At 39.8% G+C, this 18,875-nt stretch overlaps 1 protein-coding gene across 1 annotated transcript in view; it reads right to left on the minus strand.

Annotated features, from left to right (window-relative positions):
* The window catches only part of camk1da (calcium/calmodulin-dependent protein kinase 1Da), a 71,763-nt gene that overhangs the window by 23,515 nt on the left and 29,373 nt on the right, over window positions 1-18,875 (minus strand). Inside the window, exons 2-3 of the mRNA XM_053508579.1 lie at window positions 7,920-8,051; window positions 1,513-1,587 (exon numbers count right to left, since the gene is read on the minus strand). Of these exons, the coding sequence (XP_053364554.1) occupies window positions 1,513-1,587; window positions 7,920-8,051 (207 nt within the window). The remainder of the gene's footprint in view (window positions 1-1,512; window positions 1,588-7,919; window positions 8,052-18,875) is intronic.

Genomic DNA, 18,875 nt, shown 5'->3' on the forward strand with positions numbered 1-18,875 from the left:
TCATATTGGGTAGAGAGAAAAAAAAAAGTCTTGCCCCAGATTCTCCATCCATCTTCCCAACAACTCTGACCAGCTTGCCTGGCCCATGCTACCACCACCATGCACAATGTTAGTTTTTCGCTTCACAGAACAGCTGTATTTATCCTGAGATTAAATTACACACAGGTGGACTCGATGTACTAACTAGATGACTTGTGGAGGCAGTTCCACTGGATTTACGTTAGGGGGGTCTGAGTAAAGGGGGCTGAATACAAATGTACCCCACATCTTTCAGAGTTTTATTAGTAAACACATTTTGGGCACCATTTATCATTTTCCTTCCACCTCGCAGGTATATACCACTTTGTGTTAAAACCCCAATAGAACACGTTCACGTTGAATACGCTTGTAACGTGACAAAATGTGAAGTTGTTCAAGGGGTATGAATACTTTTGCAAGGCACTGTAGTTCTACTAACAACTGTACTCGCATAAACTCTCACACACTCAGACATTCTCACTCACATACAGTATATGCACATATTTACTGATTCACACACACTCGCACTGACTCTCGGACACTCGCACGGACTCGCGCACGCTTGGACACGCGCACTCGCTTGGACACTCGCACTCGCGCACGCTTGGACACTCGCACTCGCGCACGCTTGGACACTCGCACACGCTTGGACACTCGCACTCGCGCACGCTTGGACACTCGCACTCGCGCACGCTTGGACACTCGCACTCGCGCACGCTTGGACACTCGCACTCGCGCACGCTTGGACACTCGCACTCGCGCACGCTTGGACACTCGCACTCGCGCACGCTTGGACACTCGCACTCGCGCACGCACGGACACTCGCGCACGCACGGACACTCGCGCACGCACGGACACTCGCGCACGCACGGACACTCGCGCACGCACGGACACTCGCGCACGCACGGACACTCGCGCACGCACGGACTCTCGCACACGCTTGGACACTCTAAGACTCGCACACATGCTTGACACACATTTAGACTCGCGCACACACTCACTCAGACTCACACGCATGCACACACACAGACTGACTCTTGCACTCACGCACACACACACACACCATGAGGAGAGGTTCTGAGTGCAGATCAGTTTGTTTGCTGCTCCTCTGATCTCTTTGTGTCTTTCTGCCCACGTCAGCCTTCTGATCCTCCGTTACACTCAGGTAAAGGTCACACTCCCCCACAACCCACTCTGATGCTGTGTGTGTTTGTGTGTGTGTGTGTGTGAGATGCGGGGGAGAGCTGGAACATGACACACAGCGCGCAGTGAACGATGACATTAAATTGCTAAGTGCTACTGTGAGTTAGTGCAGTGACATTTCGAGCTCATAACCCAGTGACGTGGAGGTTTTCTTCCCCAGAGAAAAAGCACGGGTCATCTCTTTTTTTCTTTCCTTTTTTCAAACTACAAATAATGTTTAAATAAGCTCTTTGGATTGAGCGTGTCACTTTGTTTTACGTGCTGTTTTTGTTATTTGATGTGTGTACTCACAGCTGCATTATGAGGTACAGATGATCAGAGCTTTCGTAAATGTCTTCCAGGGCTACGATGTTCTCATGCTTGATCCTGGAAAATAAAACACAGAATATTAGATTCGTCTTTAAATACAACAAAAACGAGAGACACGCTCACAGACCACACACACTATTTCATATCATTAGACTGACGTGTACGAGTAAGGATACAGTAATGTAAAGATCAGCAACTCTGAAGACCTCTGAAGGTGTGTCTCGTATCTGGCACTAAGCCGTCCTCGATGTTGCGAGGTGGGACCTTAGTAGATCTGACTTGTCTTTCCAGAATGTAACGCAGATGATCAATCACATTGAGATCTGAAGAACGTGGAAGCCAAGCCAACATTTCCAGCTCTTTGTCACGTTCTTCAAACTGAACAATGTGTGCAAGGTGTCGAGGAACGTTATCCTGCTGACAGACGTCTAATTATGGAATTCCTTCTCCATGAAGGTGTGTCTTTGGTATGCAATATGTTTAGGTAGTTCTACATGAACAGCAGAACCCACAGATTTCCAAAGGAACATTGACCTGAGCATCACACTGCCTCCGCTAATACATCCTGGTGCTATTTCCTCCCCAGGTTAGTGACGTTCCCACACACACCTAGCCATCCATATGATGTAGAAGAAAATGTGATTCATCAGACCAGACCTCCTACTTCCATTGCTCTGAGGTGGACGTAGGTCAGCATGCTCACCCTGATTGGTCTCCAGCTGCGTGTTCTGACATTTTTCTGAGTTGAAATTTTCCACCAATTTGTGCTACAGTAGTTCCTCTTCTCTGTGATCAGCTTCACTCTTCTGCTCATTGATGAGCCTTGGGTGCCCATGACTGAGAGGGCTCATCAACGAGCAGGGGTGTCGTAATTTTTTCTTCTTTTGACTACTTTCAGTAGCTACTAATAACTCCATTGCATCCCAGGAACACGCCACTGGACCTGATGTTTTGGAATTCCTCTGATCCAGGAATTTCCCCATCATGATTTGTGCATTGTCCAAGATCATCTGCTTGCCCATTTTTCCTGCATTAACACATCAACTTTGACTCATCAACTGGCTGCTCCCTTGCCAAATATATCTCACACCCCTTGACAGGTGCCATTGCAACGAAATCTGATCTTGACTACACTGGATTATTTATTAAACTCCACGTTTGGGGTAAAACCTATTAAAAGTCCGGATGGGAATCACCAGTGACGAACCGATACATTCTGCAAGTATTGGGATTTTATAAATATCCTGATTCGATATAATTTTCCCCGAGATTTTGTTACAATTTTAAGACCTTAAACCTTAAAAAATAAATAAAATGGTCATAACTCAAATTTTTATACCTTCGCTTTATTCAGCAGCTTCACACCTGAATTGAGCATGAGTAATTAAATGTTCCTTATAACACTAGTTTTCTCATTTAAAAACAAAGCGCAGCATTTAAACAATACAAACTAACTTTAAATACAAGACTTTTACCTTTAACTTTAAATTAAATGAAACAAAAAGCTACATTTTTAATGAGCCGCACGGATCTCGGGATTATTATTTCCAAACAAATAATCCACTCCTACCACACGGGAGTTTAGAGAGCGCCACCTGTAGGATTATAAAGGAATAGCACCATTTGAGACCGGTGTAACGGTGTGTTTTGAGGCTAATTCGCTTAAAGAGTTTGGAGATCTGAGGCTTTTTAAAGGGACGCACAACTTTTAATAATGTAACGGCATAAAAATGCGTTTCTGTTGCAGCACACAAAATGGATCAGACAGAATCGGTTATATCCGAGGTGATGGGTCATGTCTGATCAAGCTGAAAACAGGCAATTCCAGTCACTCGCTGATCGACTGGTGCATCTCTAAAAATAAAAAAATCGATTTTTGGAGAATAAATCAGCGCATAAAAGAATCGTGATTCATACCTGAATTGATTTTCTCCCCCATCTCTCATTAAAATAGTTGTGGTGGTGAATAGTAGGGCCCCGGTTTGTCAGACCTTCCGTCTGTGTTGTGACACCATTATGGACGTAGTATCACCCAGCCTTTTATAATCTCCAGCCACTGGCTTTTCCTTTCTGTGTCACAGCAGAGAGTCTAGATACATAAACGAGCTAATGAGCTGATCGAAGACCGACCGAAGCGGGGGCACTGTTGTTATGGATACAGTGTGTGTGTGTGTGCTGTTTGAGCAACTTGAGAAGCCAGTGCTTCAGTTGAGAAATAATAAACAAACACCCAGCGTGATACATGGAGAAATAAGTACATGGGTACATCAAGAGACGGTCAACCAACATCTGAACGAACAGCCATCGCTCCTACGCTGTTAATCAGAAACCAACATCAGCGGCAGCTTTAGGCGTCCCCTCTCTTTCTCGCGTTGCCCGAAACTAATCACAGAAGTACTCGACTTTAAAGGTTTGGTCCAAAACTCATTTAGTTCCAGCCTCTCTTCTTTCTCCACATCTCTCTCCCTCCCTTAAGAAAGAGTGGGCACAAAACCGCAGTGTGACTCATCTGGTTCTTCTGAAAGCCTTTCCTTTAATTATAGAGAGAATAGACAGAGAGGGGGAGATGAAGAAAGCAATAAAAAGACAGACAGACATACAGACAGACACGCTTTCTTCGTGAGAAACAAAAGAAACGATTTCAAAAAGAGAGATCATGACATAAAGTAAACTGCAAGTCTTCCAGGATATTGTTGTGTTGTCTCCAGGCTCTGAAAAGCTCAGCCACGTCTCAAATAAACTCGACACCTGTGGCTGCGTGTGTGTGTGTGAATACAGTACATGACTCGGCGGTTAGGAGTCATCATGGAAAAAGTCGGATTAAAGGACGAGCGGGAGACAAATAGCCTAAACACGCAAGGACAGAGAGCGGATTAATTAGGTCTTGGGATACAGAAGTGATTAGTGTTCACACACCTGAGTCCACCATCGCTGTATAACGAGGGGAGCTGTTCGCTAGGCGGATACCGAGGACGGGTCGGTGTTCCCGGCTTAACACTGATCAAGATCAACGTTTAAATTCATACATATCCACATTCTTTATTCACACAAGCTGCGTTCAAGTCAAACCAGGACTTTTGATTTGTGTTATGTAATCTGCTACACTAATGCACTTATCCCAGTGTTTCACTAGTGCTTGGATACCATCAAGGTAGGAAGTTTTCTCAGTACGCTGGAGGCAAGATCAGACTGGCTGCTTTACATCTGACACACTGGCCTCCCAGGAACTCCTTGGTGCAATTTGGCTACAAGTTATCTGTTAATTTTTAAGGATCAGGCGTTGAATGTTCGACTGCAGTGGGCTGTGAGCAATATCAGCTGGAATGGTTATTCACAGACATATGGCCTTCTTTAAGATGTTTTACTGCGGCCAAGAAACTCATCATACTGTGCTTGAAGTTCTCTGTAAATGTTAATCAATTTTACGCCTTTCATTCACTAGAAAGTTCATCAAAAGTCCCTGTTTGACTTGAACACCCATTAAATTTAATTGGATATATTTTTATTTAAACGCTGGTTATTTTGACCCATATTCATGACTTTGCATGTGTATAATTACGGGTGCTCCTTGACCTCTGATAGGTGAGTTAAAAATATCATAAATCAATTTGCATGTACACCTAACCTACTGAACTTCACAGCTTATCCTAGCCTACCTTATACATTTTCAGAGCACTAGGATTGGCATACAGTCTGGAAAAGATAGAACTGTTTTATAATTGATTGTAGAATATCTCATGTTTTTAGACTGGCAACACAGTAGACTGCAAAGTATCGATTGTTTAGCGTCGTGATCAAATGGCTGACTGGGTGCTGTGACCCGCTCCTGCCATCCAGCACCACGAGAGCGTATTATACTAACCCAGAGCTCATCACCAACACAGACAAGAAAATATCAAAATGCTAAACTTGAGGTAGGGTTTTTACTGAATGTACAAAAATCTTAAGATGAACCATTACATGGCAGGAACTGTCTGAACTGATTTCTGACCATCTGACCATCTCCTGCCCTGAATTATGTCTTAGCCGTCCAGCTATTTGTTAATCAGATGAAAGAGACCACCAGGATCATCAACGAACAGATACAAGTGTCACTACAGGGTTTAATCCAACAGCCATAAAGATCCAGAATGTGATGCGTCCCTATCTATCAATAATAGATAAATAAATCAATTACTGGTAAAAGAAAAAAAAATCGTAGTTTAGGTTTTGTTTAAACAGTTCTAGCAGTACAATTCATTCCAAAAGGACACGGAAAAAGAAGAAAGAGATACAACGCAACTGTAACTGTGCCCTCTTGTGACATAAGTTAAGGGACGAGTAATTTCTATGGAAAAATATGATGCAAAACATTGTTAGTCAACACATTTTAAGGTCAAATAAAAAGAAAATGTAACGATTATGAGATGTGTACACAGTTATTATAGTCGTAAGCAGAAATCCAACACAACTGCATGCAAAAGATGTGTTTCCTCACTGCTTGTCTTTAATTACGGGCCTATGGTGTTGCTGGGGAGATGCCCATCATCTATCCATCACCCATCCCGTTGCTATGATATGAATGATGGGCAACAGGGACGAAGGACAAAGGACATCATCTGTCTCCGGGACACGAGTGCAGTGACAGCATCGACTCTACATCAAACCCCTCATGAAGTCTTGTTTGATGAGCTTTCATCAGGAACATCATAAATCATGTGCATGTCTCCACCCACTAACACACCTTCACCTACGTGTGCACTACATACTGTACATTTCACTCCCAAGTAAATAAAAAAAGTATAAAAATCCTCCATAGTGGCACTTGGATGTCATGTTGCTCAGGATCTACAGGGACTCAGCATTTGGTCTACAAATCTTCCAGCCTACACAATGTTCCATGTTGTTTATTGTGGTGTTTGGCGTGCGGCTTTTCGTGCTGGCTCGTTACGGTACTAGAAGAAAAGCACCAATCCTACTTAAATACTGTTTTATATAAATGTCTTGGGATTTTGTTATCCCAAGTGGCGCAGCAAAAAAAATCTTCGCTCTACTGTTGGGAGATCGTGAGTCTGAATCCTGTTAATGTCATCTTTTGGCTAGTCACAGTGTGTGTATTTGTTCCATTCGGCACATGACGTTCTGTTTGCATTGTGATCCGAGTGAACGCACTCTGGCTGAATGATTCTCCTGATCGATTCAGTTAATTACATTTTAATGCAATTCTGATTACACCTGAAATTACACATTATATATTTATACATTTTATACACGCACAGTACTGTGCAAAAGCCTTGAGCCTGACATTTCTTCATATTTTTGCTTCCAAACAGCCAGACTTTCTTGTATTTTTAATGTAGCCTTGAAGAATAGTTCTCCAGGCTTCCTGAAGCATTTAATTGTCTCTCTTTTTCAGTCCAGTGATTTTTAAATCATTCAAGCATACAACTTAAGGCATGACAACAGGTGGAGATGACGACAGATGATCAGGCCGGTGATTAGTGTACAGGAGATGCTGAATGATACTGTAAGGGGTTGGAACAGACGAGAGGGGAAATGAGGTTGCTGCTGAGGTCGTTACTTAAACAACCCGTTATTAAAGTGATTAATATCTTTATGTACTGTAGTGTACTTTGCAGCCTGTCACAGTTCTGTTTAATGAAATTTGCGTATGAAGAAACAGAGGAGCTAAACACTTTTGCACGGTACTGTGTTACCATATATACAGTACATACTTCCCCCAATGCAATATACACTATCCAAATACATACATTTGAATATGGAGTTGGTTCCCATTTTGCAGTTATAACAGTTTCCACTCTTATTCAAAATCTTCCATCTTTCTGTGGGAATTCGTGCTCATTCGTTCTGTAGAGCATTTAAAAGGTCAGACACTGATGTTGGATGAGAAGGCCTGGATCGCAATCTCCGTTCCAGTTCATCCCAAAGGTGCTCAATGGAGATCTGTGAGAGTCAGGGCTCTGTGTTGGGGCCAGTCAAGTTCTTCCACACTGAGTTAATCCAACCATGTTTTTATAGTGCATGCTTTGTGCACTGGGGCTCAGTCATGTTGGAGTTGGATGGTCAGTGGGTGGGTTTCAATCAGGTGCCTGAATTCGATAATTACCAGGTTTGGCCGAATTTGCCCATATACTATATAACCCTATCACCTTAACATAATACATAATTTATATGTGGCATAAGTTACACAAAATATTTATACTCTATTAGTCAATAAACCTACATGTCTGTGACCTTCCTACATTGATTTGAACAAAGCAACACAACAGACCTTCCTCAGAGCTGGATGCAAAAGCTGTAGTTTCAGTGGCTAAACCTGAGGAGAGCTAAAACCTCTGGAAAGTCATCTCACATCAGTGTTAACCGCGCTAACCCGGTGTGACACTTACCTGCGTAGCACAGCGATCTCATTCTCAATGCTGCTCTCCTTCCCCTTCAAGGCTTTTTTAGGGATGCACTTAACGGCAAACATCTTCCCTGTGGCCCTCTCCTGAGCCAGGACGACCTCTGAGAACGCGCCTCTAAAACACAGAGAGAGAGAGAGAGAGAGAGAGAGAGAGAGAGAGAGAATTAATGTGTTATTCAGTGAAGCAGTGCAGGAAGATACAATCGATCACCTTTGTGCTTCAGCTTTACAAAACCATCAGCATGTTCTGTTGGCTGATCTACGAGATGTCATTTCATGACGGAGTTGTTTCTCTTATCACCGCAAGATGAATGGACACACACTCGCTGCCTCTCACACACAAACAAATAAATTGATAAGCCCTCTCTCTCGGCGGCCGCGGGGAAGATGAAGCTGTTTACACAAAAGTCATCATCCACACACTGCCTTCAACCTTCCGCTGTTTATTTCCCCCTCGCGTCTCGTCTCTCCGTCTGATTCCAGCAGCAGCTCTTTTTCAGGCCAACATGCTGAATAGATGCTTCTGAAGCATCAAAAAATAAATAAATGACTCGGACATTCAAACTAACACCATAGTACGTACAGTAACAGCTTTTATAGAGAATTGCGTCATTTTCATCAGCGTTACATTTACAAACAGAAATCGAGACCTTGGAATGATAACATTGTTTATAAATTTATTAACGTAAAAATGAGTTTAATTCCACTGATTCAGTTACCTTTTAATTGTGTAGTGGCCATGAGTGGAAAAACTACTGAGCATTGATACTTATACAGTGGAAATATCAGGTTAAATATATACTCATCAAAAAACAAAGTTGCTTTAAAAAAAATTGTGATTTTTTTTTTTACTAATAAAACTTTTTAATTTTTTTATTAAATTGTTTAATGCCATATCAAGCTAAAATAAATGTTTATTACCTGTCCAAGTTTGTTTAGCCAATTTATTAATGAGAATTAAAATATCCTGTAAATTCAAAGAACTTGCTTATTCTTGGTTACAATATGTACGGCTAGCTGGAACTGACACGCTGCATGGCCAGCCACGGGAATTGATTATAGTCTAACCTTGCATAATTTATTAAAATAAGTATACAAGTGTTGTTCAAGTCAAACCAGGACTTTTGATGAAATTGTAAAACCGACTGAAAGTTACGGTGTACAGTATGCTGATGTATGGTGGTCGTACGTCCATGAATGGCCGAGGTGGCTCGGAGCCCACGGCAGTCGTTTCCGTGAACATTCAGTGAGTGTTACGCCTGATCCTTAAAAAAAAATCGACAGATAACTTATTGCCAACCTGCAGAAGAGACGCATCTGTCTGTGGAAACTGTACACACAACACAAATACCACTTCCACGTAACGGAGTTATTGCCACATCCCCGTATAGTCCTGACCTCGCTCCATAACATTTCAACATGTTTGGGCTATTAACCCATAAATCTCAAACAGCACAGATCTCTGCTGGAAATGTAACGCTGGCCAATAAAAAAAAAACACAAAAAAAACAAAACTATTTACATGCAAGTCCTGTTGGCGTGTGTCGATAAGGGAGGTGTCAGAGGTCAAACTGTACTTTTGGGTGCTCGGATATGTCACGTACTGTATATCCAAAAAACTTAATGATATATATATATATATATATATATAAACATGTAGCTATAAAACATATCATGCTAAAACCAGATAGAAATGCTTTGTGATTCAAGAGTTAAAGGAGTTCCTGGGAGGCCAGCTTTTCAGACGTGAAGCAGGCAGTCAGTTCATGGCATCGATAAAATCCCAGAGCGAGATTATGCATCAGGGTTGAAGCTGCCATGGTGACATGTATAAACAACCATTTGCCGATGAAGCTCTGGAGGGGAAAAAAAAAAAAAGCAGGGATAATCAACCATCTGCCATGCCATGTAAAAGCTTTAAAAAAAATAACACTCCAGTCCAGAATACAGTCTGGACTTTAAGTGACTATTTGTCTGGGCAATCTGTGGTCGTTGCTACGCTGCACACACGGTGACAAACAAAACCAACTAACATGGCTGGATGCATAAAGGCTCCTGCGAATGCATTTTACAAACACACACACACACACACACACTCGTCAAACAAACCATAAAGACTTGACTATTGGACTAGTGACAAATCGCCTCCCGAAACGCTCATTAAATGACAGAATGCCCCCTCCATCGCGTTCGCTCTCTGATGCACGTTCGGCTTTACGTGCAGGCGTGGGTGTGAGCTTTGAAACTGGCTCCTCAGATGAAAAATTTAAATGCCTAGAAGCTGCTTGGGGTATAAACAGGAAATTTTTTTTTTTATTTACACACACACACACAAGAAAACCCACACACCATCATATTTTAAAAGTGTGTGAAACGACACATGACAGCCAAAATAAATTTGTTCCGGTAACTAGAATTCCCAGAATTTCTTTTATGCTCACATGCAGAGAGAGAGAGGGGGGGAGGAGGGGGGTAACATGATTCAGTAATGTTGAATGAAAATGAAGAGACAGAAGGAGACGAGGGGGCGAACACGGGAGATATGAATGAAGCTCATGAAGAAAGAACAGCTGAACACACTCGGGAGATCGAGACACCATGAGGTGCATTAGGTTAAAAAAAAAAAAAAAACGAACATTACCATCATAGGTATTAGATCTAAGTACTGTCCAGTCCGGGTGAAGATGAACCGTTTTTACAACATTTTATTGTCATAACATTTTACCCCATTAAAGCACCTTCATATGGAGGCCCAAAACATTGTATCAGTTTTTTTTTTCAACTTTGTATCAACTTTACCCTTTTCTTCGTTTGATGTTTAATTTTAACCTTATATTATATATATTATATATAATATTCTTCTATACCTTGTTGCTCGTATGTCGTTGTATAATCTGTGAAGTTATATCTATATAAATGGTATAAACTGCTTAAATGTTATAATTTCCCTTTGGGGAAATCAATCAATCTATTAATCAATTAATCAATCAATCTGTACATCAATCTAAAACAAAAGTCTGTGGCTTTCTAAAAAAATAGTAGTGCAATCATTTTAATATCAACAGTTCTGTAAGAAAAAAAAAACACTTTACTTCCATAACACACACTTCAATATCATCTATAATTATTAAACTGATTAATAAACTAGTGATTATTGATAAGATTCAATAACGCTTGTTTGTTTTGTCTGATTTTCCTGCTCCGATATAATATTATATTATAAAACCCAGGTGCTGATTCGATTTGAATTTAAATATCACGATTGTATAAATATCCTGATTCTACTGTATATTCCATATTTTAGATTTTGTGACATTTCTATTACAAGACTGCCTGCCAGTGTGAGTGTTTAAAGCATGCCACCTGTAGGATCATAGAGGAACTGCACCGTATTAAGCACCTCAAACACAATCATTTATTTTTTATTTTGGTCCTTCCACATGCCATCTGGCACATTGACTGATAGACACTCCCCACCCTGGACATACTGTATACCTGTCACTTCTGTGGCAGTTACCCAAGTGGTCGGGTTGCTAGTTGGCTAGCTGGATTTGGGAATGCCAGTTAAACTACAGGTCTTTGAATTGTGGGAGGAAACCCACCAAGCATGGGGAGGACATGCAAACAACATGCACACAGGGTCCTTAGACGGGAATCGAACTTAGACCCTAATGATCCAAGGTGACAGTGCTAACCACTAAGCCACCATGCCTCCTAAACATACAGTATATAAATAAAAATCATCATTGCTAAGCGTCCTGTTATTTGTAGACAAACAGATTGTGATCGTTTAGTCATTTTGTCCTAAAAATATATATTTTTCAAAATGTATAATAATCAGAATTAATATTAGATGCGTTTATTATGTGTAGAATAAGTGACAATACAATACAATTCTAAACCAACACACAACAAATAGAATTAATCAGTAGTGATGATCTAATGTAGGCCTCAACTATATGTGTGTGTGTGTGTGTGTGTGTATGTGTGTGTGTGTGTGTGTGTGTGCAGGATGCATTGGGCTTAGGTGCTCTCAGAAGCATGTTAGATGTTATCGGGGTGTGGTCTTTACAACTTATGCATCTACTGTACGCGTGTGTGTGAGTGTGTATAAAATAAAGATAGAAGCGCATTGTACAATAAGCTCAATAAGCAAACTATACAATATATGAACAGCTCTGCTTCTTTAACACACAACATGCGAAGAATCCCGAATGGAGCTGAATTAGGAGTCATACCATGACACACACATAGACACACACGGTACTACGTACATTTTTACTTGTATGTATGACTGACAATGTATTGAAAAACCATTAAAAAAAACAAAGTGCACACACACACACACACACACCAAAGCACCACTGGCTTGATCTATTCATTTTGTGCCTTGATGATAAAAAAAAAAAAAAAAAACTATTAGCAGTTTGAAAAAAAAAAAAAGGAAATGAAAAAACATAAAATGTTCTGCTCGAAAGCAAAATCTGTGGTTTTAAAACCTATTGTTTGAGGATAATGTCAGATAAAATGTCAGAGTAAATGCAGGAGACGAGATGGGGGCAGAACGCATCCTTTTACTTCTAAGCACCTGCTGTGTTTTTTAGACCGCTCACTTTTCTAAGAAAATGTCAGAATTATCGCTCACTAATGCGGATTTTACTTTATTTCTTCTTTTTTGTTGTTGGCAGGGATAACACACATTCATTCACAGCAACACTTATTATTTACATTTGTCAGATTCGATTAAAACCTAACAAAATATCAAACACACTAAAACCTCAACCAATTTTTGTAAGTGTTATACCCATGCTGTACAAATAACCATATAGCAATCATATGTAACTTCTTTTTTGTTAGCATGTTTGACTGTTAATCCTAGTAGCTAACTGTTAGCCTATTATTGTTATAGCTAGCGCCAACACTGAATGTGCGCTAGTTCCCCCTCATGCTAGCCCCTCTGGTTTGAGAACACATAGGATTGTGACGTGTGTACTGAGGAACATCTACACACATTAGGTGAAACGATTTGTATTTCTGCATAGTTGTTTAGCCTAAAGAATTATGTTTTAACCATCAAATTTGCTATTTTAAATATATAAAATTAATTTTTAGTCATTTAGATCACCAGTGTGTGCACATACTGTAAAAAGAACTCTCAGCCACTCTTTTTTTTGGCTAAGAATTAAACCAGAGAATTACATTGTGCTCCTATTGTAACCTCATTTAAGGAAACCCCCTTCCCCAGCTTGTTTCTCTGCTATACAGTTTTTCGGAGGGGCGTAGCTCAGCAGCAGCTCATTTACATAGACACTGAAACTGTGCTTTCAGACGAGGAGTGAAATAAAAGGACTAAGATGTATAAAAAAGAAAATGCAGAAGGGGTATTTCAGTTGGAATATTCATACACACTTACTTAGTGTTACCTGCGTTCATTTATTAAATAGGATAATCACATATGGGACCTTTAAATTAAGTTAATTATTGTTATTTTAACAAAGACTTCTTGTGTCAAATTGGTCCTAGTCAACCAAATTGGGTGATTTTTGATGAATGAAGGCGTGAACATTTAGCGAGTGGAACGCCTGATGCCTAAAAAACGATGGATAACTTACATTTACATTTAGGCATTTGGCAGACGCTCTTATCCAGAGCGACTTACATTTTTTTTTATCTCATTATACATCTGAGCAGTTGAGGGTTAAGGGTCTTGCTCAAGGGCCCAACAGTGGCAACTTGGTGGTTGTGGGGTTTGAACCTGGGATCTTCCGAACCGTAGTCCAATGCCTTAACCACTGAGCTACCCCTGGCCCTGGATAACTTGTTAGCAACTTGCAGAAGAGACGCATCTGTCTGTGGGAACTGTACATGTGATCTTTCACCAACACCACTTGCACATTGCAGAACCTCAGCTGGTAGTTATTGCCAATTTCCACATTGACATTTGGGCCATTAAAGGAGTTCCTGGGAGGCCAGTGTGTCATAAATGAAGCAGGCAATCTGATCATGGCTCTACTTTCTACCTTGATGGTTTTCAAGCACTAGTGAAAGGCTGGGATAAGTGCATTAGTGTAGCAGGGGATTATATAGAGAAATAAAGTAACTTTTTAACTCTCATAACTGTTTGACTGTTGGTTGACAAACTGTTGGTTTGACTTAAACGCCCCTCATAAAAAACAAAGGTAAAGTATCAGAACCAAACTCTAGAGAGAGAATTGTGTAAGAAGTGTGTCCTGAAATCATTTCTGTCAGCACTTACAGTATAAATGTTAAAAAACTGCTCAGCCCCAAGTAGGTTGTCAAGCAGGAGCAGCCGCTCTATAAATAAACGGTACTTTTTAAGCAGGGTTACCCTTTAATCTTACACGAGTAAATATTTAAACAGTGGTGTACCTTTACCGTGTGACATTTAGCTCTGTTTATTAAAATGGCATGCAAAAGACGTGGAGGTGATTACTTTATACCTAGAGCACAAAATAATAAAAGGCTAATTATTTTTTTTTATTATTATTTTTTTATTAAAATAGTAGTGTAATGTAATAACCTGGTTATTAAACACTCATCCATTTACATTGGATATTTTTGTGTGTGACGCATTAAAAAAATCAATATGGGGCCATTTGGTCCTCACAAAAAGATAAATCACACACACTCTCATTTTGCTGCAGATAATATTTTATAATGAAGATACAATCATTTTTCATGCAGAATGTGTCTGGGGTGAGGGTGAAAACCAGAAAATGTAGTGTCCAGTTCATGTGTGAAAATAATTCGTCATGCTTCCAAAACCACACTTTCACACTCCTGAGTCCTGGAATATGCCACGTGCCATCGGGGTAAAAAAACTCCATAGATGTGATAACCTGGTTATTCATTTCATTCAGTTTGTAAGCTGACATTTTATTGTCACATAACGTTGCTAATTCTAGACCTGAAGCAACCCCAGATCATAACACTGTCTCCAGAGGCTTGTACAGTGGACACGATGCATTATCACTTCATGAGCACTCCTTCTTTGCTCTGGAATAGGGTCAATCTGGACTTATCAGACCACATGACCTCATTCTATTGCTCCAAAATCCAATCTTTATGCTTCATAGCAATCTAAAGTCTCACTGGTTTTCTTACGGACACACAGCTGTTTTCTCATCACACAGTCTTAATTTGCACTATTAAACATGGCTCTGGTTTCTACTGTCACAAACACAAAATAAAAGATGTCTTACGTGCACACACGTGGTCACAGTGTTATAGTAAACAGTAAACGCGTGCACAGATGTTGATTATACCAGTGAGAGACGGGCACTAAGACCCCGCAGGGGAGACGATTACCCACAATTCCCCAGCGTGAGAGAAAGAAAAACCATTGGCTCAGCTGTGATTACAAGGACGCTCTGCGTCAAAACAAGAGCAGCATGCGTGATACATGATACTCGGTACTCGTAAACAAAGACTTGTTCGTTTTCCAAGTCAAAATGTATTAAAAATCTTGCGGGACGCTCGCAAACCGCGTTACTTGCAATCCAAGGTTCCACTGTAGTTGTTTTCTTTGCTTGATACAGCACAATAATTTTACCATTCTGAAACAGCGACATTCTTTTTCCAACAACAAAAGCAGATAGGCTTTCACTTACTGGGTACAGTCTCAAACTCATGCTTATAAAGATTAAAGTACCCAGGATTTGCAAACATTTATTTTTGTCCAGTAATTTTCTTTGACTGAAAATATGCAGACAATTACATATACATGACAATTTGATATAGCTGTAAATAAATCAGAATTATTTTTATGATATAGGTAGTCCCCGACTTACAAACAAATTCCATTCTAGAAGCATGTTTGTAAGTCGGATTTGTTCTTAAGTCTAACAAAGTGAGTCTTATTCTTACACAAATATACAATGTGAAGCATACAAATTCACTTGACTAAATTTGTCCCCTTTCCCCACACTACCATCATGTGCCCAAAAACAGTAATCGCACCTAAGAAAATGAATCTTACATGAAATATAACAGTTTTGACTCTGCGCCTTTAAGAGGAATTCAGGGGAATTGTCTCAGAGCTTTTTTCCACTGTATTGGACTGTGAAGGACTGTTTAGAATTTTCCGAAATTAGGATTATTGACCATGAGGACAGCTTTACAGGACAGACATTTTCTATCATTGTACAATATACCGTACTTTGAACATTTTAAACATTCACTTACACACTGAAAATATTGTATATAATTGTGAACATGGGTATCTGGTGCACTGCAGTGTTTTTTTTTGTAATATACACGTGAGCTACTTCTGTGATTAAACTGAAAGTATCTGCCTAAATTTGTAATTTGAATGTTTGTAAGTTGGGGACTACCAACTTACATTAAAAACACAGGCAAAAAATCCAAAACAAAACAAAAAAAACAACAACTTATAATTAAACACATGCTGGTTTTTTAAAACTGAGTGCAAAGTGACATGAGTCGCCCTTACAGCTGTACCCGAGATGCATTTCTTCCTGACACAACAGCTACGCTCTGACTCTCACTGCCATGCTGATAATCTTATAATTAAAATACAACTGCAAGATAACCATGTGTGACAGAGCATGAACATCATAAGATGGAGCAGAAATGAGAACTCATTTCAGACAGAAATGATTCAGACCCATGCATACTGAGGAAGGGAATCAACAGGGGCCACACGATACGATATCATACGATATGTGCTGATTTGATCTGTATCTCGAATCTACTGTATAAGTAAAAAGATTTTGTAAATATCTTCAGTATTCTACCCTACAAAAAAAAAAAAAAACATTCCCAACAGTGTTTGACTGATGGTACCAGTAATCCAGTGTAATGATCTCTCCAATGACTAAAACTTCAAAGCACTTTTTGTAAGTCTGGATAAGAGCATCTGCTAAATGCCTAAATGTTAATATCCAGATTTTTTTAAAATTCTAATCAAACTTCGATAAAAAAAGGTAATAATGTATTCCTACCAAACAGGATACTGTGCTGCCTGCTAATGTGTAAATAGAGGATTGTGCCACCTGCAGGATTATGGAGAAACTGCAAAATTTTACCCCTGCAAATGAAAACATTTCTAAATAATAATAATAATAATAAAAAAATTATCAATAAATTTTTTCTATGAAGCCAGTGTGGCGATACATGAAAAGCTTTTTTTTTTACCCACCTTTAATAAGTATTGTCCACAGTTTCTTTCAAGCAGAAAGTATAAATGCCCTGAGCTGCTTTACTGGGAATGCTAATGTTTATGCATCAACTGACAACAATTTATGAAAGCAGGTTTTAAAAACAGTGAACGTCTGAACGTAGACTCCATTTTAACTTGCAATGCAGAAGCAGCTCGGTGCCAAGGCCAACATTTACACCTAAAAGCTAAGAATAGAATTCTAGTGAAAAATCAGCAACGGTACAAATAAGCTGTGCAGTGATCACCACTGAGACCTCGAGCAAGAAAACAAGTTGTGATGCCGTGTATGACTTAATTTGACGCCGAAAGTCGGGAATGTGTTGTTTTTGATCTTTGTGCATTCCAGTTCTGAAGGTGGAAAACCCGTCAAGGTCTCCATGTTCGTTAGTGTCATGATTTTATAAATATTAATAATAGGATAATAAGACTTGATATTATGATTTTTAGGTTTCATTACAACTCAACTTAGCAAAATTACTAATTAACTTGGCAAATAATTTACTGTTGTCACAAAGGATGCTGTGCTGCCTGCCAATGGGTGAATAGTTTAGAGCCCCCTGTAGGATCATAGAGGAACTGCAACATTTCACCAAATCAAATGCAAACATATAGAAATGAAAAAAAAAACAAAGCATTTTCGCCATAAAACCCGAACTGTACGTACATCGGCGTCTGGGAGCTGGTCAAAACTTGTAATGGGAAGCAAGTTAAAAATAAAATGTTTTTTTTTTTTTTGTTTGTTTGTTTTTTTGCATTTTGTTTTTGACTTAGGCTACGTTTACACTGTCGGGTAAATGTGACCCAATTCAGATTTTTTGCTCATATTTGACGCATATCCGATTTGTTCTATGTCCGTGCAAACAGGAAAAAAACGCATGCATTCCGATATTTCGAGATCGGCTTCAGGCCTCCTTCATATGTGGAAATAAATCAGATATAAATCCGATATGTGCTAATGTGATTGTCGGGTAAACGGACAGAGTCATTGCGTTCTGTACGTCATTAAAACTGCGACTTCTTCGCGCTTTAATGACGTCATGTTATTCTTCGGTGGAAGCGCGAGTGGAATTATAACATCGCAGGTGACATTAAAAAGGTAAAGCAACCCCCCCCCCCTTTTTATTTAATGCTTATTAGTGCTAAATAAAATTAAGAAATCAGTATTTGGTAAATGAAGCATATGTACAGGCTGCAATTATGCCGTTTTTTTTCTCCTCCTCCGTTTTAAAACCATGGTGACGTTTCGCGAACTTCGCATATATCACAGAGCGTCAAGTATACTTCACCTTCATCTATCTTGGCTAGTGTGCAGCGTAAGAACCTCCCTTTAAGTATGCGCGATGTTTCAGATGGCATGGCGAGTGTAAACAGATTCCACTGTAGTTAAAAATGAAAGTGCTACATTAGTTTCCTGTTGATGCCATGAGCAGCCATGTTCATTAGAAGACACGTGCTGACCTTGGGTTCACGGAGACCGTCTGAGATGACTCTATTAGGGTTGTTGATCAAAAATGCACAGTTACGAGTTTTCCCAGAAGACGGCGTAATCCGTATATACTTAGCACTTCTCTTAGGAAATAAAATATCCCTTAGAAATGTGCTATATTTAAACATGCTTAGAAAGATAAATAATATCAAACAGAGATGACTGTACAAACACAAGCATCGACCTTCTACATCTCACACAAATCCGACACCAGATAAACATCCAGCCTCAGGGGGGCCAGGCGGGGCCTA

Source organism: Clarias gariepinus, chromosome 12 (genome assembly GCF_024256425.1).
Source record: "Clarias gariepinus isolate MV-2021 ecotype Netherlands chromosome 12, CGAR_prim_01v2, whole genome shotgun sequence".
Taxonomy (NCBI): Eukaryota; Metazoa; Chordata; class Actinopteri; order Siluriformes; family Clariidae; genus Clarias; species Clarias gariepinus.